The sequence below is a fragment of the Bidens hawaiensis genome, unplaced genomic scaffold (genome assembly GCF_021521415.1).
Source record: "Bidens hawaiensis isolate Kalapana, Puna unplaced genomic scaffold, B.hawaiensis_p1.1 tig00022875_1, whole genome shotgun sequence".
In the NCBI taxonomy this organism is placed as follows: domain Eukaryota; kingdom Viridiplantae; phylum Streptophyta; class Magnoliopsida; order Asterales; family Asteraceae; genus Bidens; species Bidens hawaiensis.
In genome coordinates this window covers 239760-245050 of record NW_027493569.1, presented here as the reverse complement: position 1 = coordinate 245050, position 5291 = coordinate 239760, and the positions used below count along the sequence as shown (strand labels likewise).

General features: G+C 35.6%; 1 protein-coding gene across 1 annotated transcript; it reads right to left on the bottom strand.

Annotated features, from left to right (window-relative positions):
- Positions 1-3611, bottom strand: LOC143566372 (putative U-box domain-containing protein 50). Its single transcript, XM_077053098.1, has 8 exons — positions 3467-3611; positions 3272-3384; positions 3067-3194; positions 2601-2994; positions 2368-2508; positions 1758-2300; positions 535-1161; positions 1-298 (listed from the first exon to the last, which is right to left on the bottom strand). Exons 1-8 carry the CDS (start codon positions 3609-3611, stop codon positions 104-106), a joined length of 2286 nt encoding a protein of 761 aa, XP_076909213.1. The 3' UTR covers positions 1-103.
- Positions 3612-5291: the final 1680 nt, after the last annotated feature.

The following is a 5291-nucleotide window of genomic DNA, read 5'->3' as shown; positions in this document are numbered from 1 at the left end:
TTAAAGATAGAACATCAAGAAGCTTTGTTTATCTATTTTATGAATAAAACAATGAACATATTGTATAGTTACAATGTTACATACATTATGCATATGGTTTGTGTTAGAAGGGGATGGATCTTTTCTTGTGCCAATCTTGAAGCAACGAACGAAGGCTGTGATTAGGCGTGAGACGTTTATGTTCTAACTCTAATTTTGTCATTGGTGATGCATTGTTCCCAGTTTCTAGCCATTGCTTTATGGCACTAAGCTCATATGAAAACCCATCTGAAGCAATGTATGGATCCTTCATTACATCCTGCAATCAACCCAAAGTCCCATTACAAAACACACCATGCAAACTATATAATATAGATTAGTACCAGTCATTAGTTTATTATTAAGGTTTAGTTATCTTTAAGCCTACGGGCCCGTTATATGGTTTGGTTATCAGTATCACAGCTTTGGGAATATTATTATTATTATTATTATTATTATTATTATTATTATTATTTCAGTCTCTTTTACACTAACATGACAGAAAGAAATGCTAACCCGAGATATTGGACACGAGAAGAAAGATGGCATCTCCAAACATCCACCATCCGCTAACCGATCATCTGCCATCTTCTTTGCATTTTCCATATCTTTCATCACTGTCTTCATGCCCGAATACGCTCCATATTCGCCATGTGTGGGCCCACACCTTATTCCTATTCTCGCCATCTCCATTGCCACTTCCAATGGCCAGTCCACAACCAACTGATCTAACACCTCATTAACTGACCCGCACCAATTTCTTCCAGTCAAAAGCTGCAATACCAAACTCCCAAAATCCCGAATATCAGACCCGATATCAGATTCACTGTACGAGGAATCTAGCCTGAACCCGTGTAGTTTTGCAACATTGTTATGGTCCAGAAGGATGTTGGATAGGTTCAGGTTCCCGTGAACCTTGAGTGTGGGCTTGGCTAGATGGAGATAGGTTAGGCCCGAACAGACATCGACTGCAATGCAGACTCGAGCGTGCCAATTTAGAGCTTGTTTTTTCCTAGTGGCGGAGAAAAACACATTTTGTAGGCAGGTTTGATGCACATACTCGAAGACGACACATTTTAACTCTCTACAGAACCCGTGCATGGCCACCAAATGCGGGTGTTGTACACGGCTTAATATCTTCACCTACAATGAAGAACATTGGACTGTAACATGCTATGATTATTTGTAACTTTGGGTGTAAACTGACTGAGCCGCACAGCTCGGCTCGTTTAGCTTACGAGATCCCATGCTCAACTCGTTTTGAGCTCCATTTTCAAATAAAAGAGTCGACCAGGTTTCTCAATCTCGAGTGAGATTCGTGTTGATTTTGGGCTTAATTTTCTACAATTCTCAAGCACGAACTCAGGCCGTTAATTATTTAGGATTTATTTATATACATTTATAGTTATTTGTTATATATATTTATAATTAAAAATTTTATATATAACGTAATATATATTATTAAGTTACTTTTATCATAATTTAAATATAATAATTATTATTATATGACTGTGTATTTAATATATTAACAAAAATCGAAAATAATAGTTGCGTTTAGGGTCGCAAGCCGGCTCAAGCTTGACAGTGAAGCTTGGGCTCGGGCTCGGGCTCGTCTGTTAAACAAGCTTACTTTTAGGTTCGAAATCTATAAGCCTGGCTCGGTTCGTGCTTTTAGCAAGTCGAGATCAACTCACGAGCACCTTGACTTGTTTACACCTTGAAATGCTAAAAGTATTTACCTTATTATCAAACTCTTCATCAGAAACTTGTTTAGTCCTGGACTCAAACAACTTAACAACTACTGTAGTGTGGTTGATTTGAGCTCTATACACATTTGTGAAATCACCTGAGCATTTTATTCTCCGGTGATCTGAGAAGTGTTCTGTGCCGGCTCTGATTTCATCAGCTGTAAACTCTTTGTAAGAGAACTGTAAATCATTCAATCTTGTAACCATTTCAATGGCATCTTTATCCCTGCAAAACTCTATCCTTCTATGCATAACATCCTTTTGTTTCCTCAAATTCTCAATCTCTAGAATCATGGAACCCCTTTCAACAATCATCTTCCTTAATTGTTCTTCGGATTGTGATTTTGCCAATGTGACTGATTTAAGTTTCTTTGATAACTCTTTCTGGATTTCGAGTGTCGAGTTGAGCTTACTTTTGTTTTGTTGAAGCAAAATTTGGTTTTCAGTAATTTCTTGTTTTAGAGCATCTAAATTCTTCTCGAAATCTCTTCGTTTCACGGCTTCTTCATTCTTTCGAGCTTCAAGATCCAATGCCTATGTACCAAAAAAAATTTTAATTTTTTTGAATGATACATATTTAAATATGAGATTGATGAATTACCCTTGATTCACACATATTAATCGCCCATTCGGCTTTTGAATATCTTATCGCGCTTTCGCTAGCTTCTCTTCTCTTAACATGAATCACGTCTCTTGCTTCACCTACTTTGATTCTCAATAATTCAATTTTCTGAATGGAATTCTGTTTACATCCATAAAAGGTGCGTTTTTACTTTCAAATTTTAAACTTTTAATTATGAAACATAATTATTGCTAAAATGAACGACAAGTTACCAAATCTTTAGGTATATTCGGTTCGATCAAGATATCACTTGAAGCCTGCACAATTTCTGGCTCATCGTCTACATATGAATCCAACTGATTAAAATACTCCTCAACCTTTTCTACACATTCCTCCCAACTTGGAACCGAATTCGTGCTCGTTAAAGAAGACGAACTTTGATTAGTTTTCCCATTTTCCGGAAATAACTTGCCAATCCAACCTTTAAAACTCCCCCTCTTTTTGTCCAATTTAGCCACCATTTCTCCTTGATCATCTTCAATAACTTCCTCATTGTTTCTCTCTTTCAAGTGGAACAATTTCCCTCCACTTACTAAATATAATTCACAGAAATCAGGCTTCTTTCTCTGAATATACTTCAACCCATTGAATAGATTATTGTTTTTCCTATAACAAAAAATCAAGAACATAGATAAGTATACAATTCTATATAATATCACAAAGTCAAAGTCAACATACTGTGAAGATGATTTCAAGAATGTTATTCCCATCACCAGCTTGTGTATCCGAAGACCCGAAATAAGTTGTATAATTCGTTTCGGTAATGGTTTAACGTATTTCTCAATATTCAAAGTTTCAGTTTGCACCTAAAAACAAAATAAATATTTATTTAACTTAAAAGTTTCTAACAATAATAATAATATGATGATGAAGAACACAAAACCTGGCCACAAAAGGCTATATACTGATTCAAAATCTTGTTGACTTTCCCTTGCTCAAATCTGTTGAGATAGTCAACACTCTCATCATTAACATAACTTGCAGGAAGCTTTCCATCTTGAATCACGAAACCATGTTAGTCAAACCAAAAGTCAAAATTATAAGACCATATGATTAAAAAAAAAAAAAGGAACCTTACAGTATGTGTAAAGATAATCCCTATTGATATCCTCATGGAGGATAACAATGGATATTTGAGAAGAAGACCATTTTCTTAATGTCCATTCAAGAGTTGCAAACCCCTCTTGCACATCATTCCCAATTGCTACATAAACCTTCTCCATATCGTAATTACACTAAATTGGATAACAAATTTGAAGAATTAATGAGTCCAAGAAAATGGGTGTCTGGTGCCGGTGTGATCAAGGCAATAATGACTTGTTGCTTTCATGGATGAAAGGTGGGAATCGGTTGTATATATCGTGTTTGGAAACAGTGTTATCCTTGACTAATGAGGGAAAGTCAAACGTAGTATGTACGAAGTACTTGTGGATATGTTTGTTGGTAATGTTTGGATGGAAGTATGTCCGTACATTTGGAACGAATACTTGTAGGACAATTGGACAAAGTGACAAAACATATGGACTTACTTATTATTATTCTAGTTATTCTAGTTTAATATATGCAAGTGAAACTTATAGTTAACTTTTAATATGATTTGTTACGAGTGAAACAAAGTTTTTAATACCAAGTTGGGGTTGGAATAACTCGGAATGTCTATTTCAGAAACCGATCATAGAAAAGACATTTTATGGCATTGGAAAACTCGGAATGTGCTGGCAGTAGGTGGCTTCCACTCAATTTACTTACTTTTGAAGACATGGTTTAATGTCTCATTTTTGTCAAGTACGTGTAACACCTCAAAACATGTAAAAGAGGGGATCTAGAGCTCACCTAATTATCAACTTACACGCTATGTGATAACATCTGGTAGTCGCTCATCAGTCATCAAAGTCCCCCCTCCCCTTACCCCTACAAAGTTCTCGCTTGCATAAATAACACACCCTCAAGATCTTGTATGCCATTAATTATCGCACACTTCCCACGTACTATGACTATTTTTACTAAGATGTCCAATGCGATTACTCGTATTTGCACAGTAACTGCATTATGCAATAACTATGATTTGCAATAGCTAAGCTAAGTGATAACTAAGCTAAGCGATAACTACAAGACAGTAACTATAGGTTAGGCGACAACTTACCCTGCTCGTCAAGAAACCCTACATCTAAACTTCTTGCACCGAATCATGATTTATTCCTGAAAATGAATCAAAATTCTAACTTTATGAATATAGACGACTCGATAACCAACATAACAAGGTTCCATGCAATTTTATCTGTAAAAGTACAAACTTTGTTTGATTTCATACCTCTAACCAAACCCCAAGCTTCAAATCTCATATTCGGTGCGATAATTATCAATTCCAACGTATTCCGCAGATGATTCTTGATGGAATCACAAGCTATACGTCTTCCTTCAATCCTTGCTTGAAGCTGAATTAAGCTTGGTGTATGCCAAAAAAAACAACTTCTGTCACACCCCGGCCAAAGGCGGCGGAACATGCCGAGGTGTAACGACTGTCCATAAGCACATAACACTAATTAAAGTGACAGTATTTAATAAACTCATTTCATTTCACAACATCGAAAATGTCACATAACAATTATCCATAAAATAACCATAAACAAGATATCACAAAATATGGAAAATTTGATATTGTTCATTTTTACTAATATCCTAAGGTCTTTGATGTCGTTTTCTTCACAATCATAAATCAACCAAGATGCAAACCTGCAACATTTCATAAAATAAAGTTTGTCAACACAAAAGTTGGTGAGCAATTCATAAGTTTAATCATAATTAGTATATAATAAAGATAGCCACAAAACTTGCATACGAAACGATAAATAAAAGTGGTAATTTGGATAAATAGATATCGCTAAACACATTAGCGACACCTA

What these genes read in the sequence shown, in the direction of transcription:
- LOC143566372 (XM_077053098.1), bottom strand. Translation starts at nt 3,611, where the DNA reads ATGGAGAAGGTTTATGTAGCAATTGGGAATGATGTGCAAGAGGGGTTT. An exon ending in ATATAGCCTTTTGTGGCCAG is followed by an intron (nt 3,195 to 3,271) that starts GTTTTGTGTTCT and finishes TTTTGTTTTTAG; the next exon opens with GTGCAAACTGAAACTTTGAA. An exon ending in CGAATATACCTAAAGATTTG is followed by an intron (nt 2,509 to 2,600) that starts GTAACTTGTCGT and finishes GGATGTAAACAG; the next exon opens with AATTCCATTCAGAAAATTGA.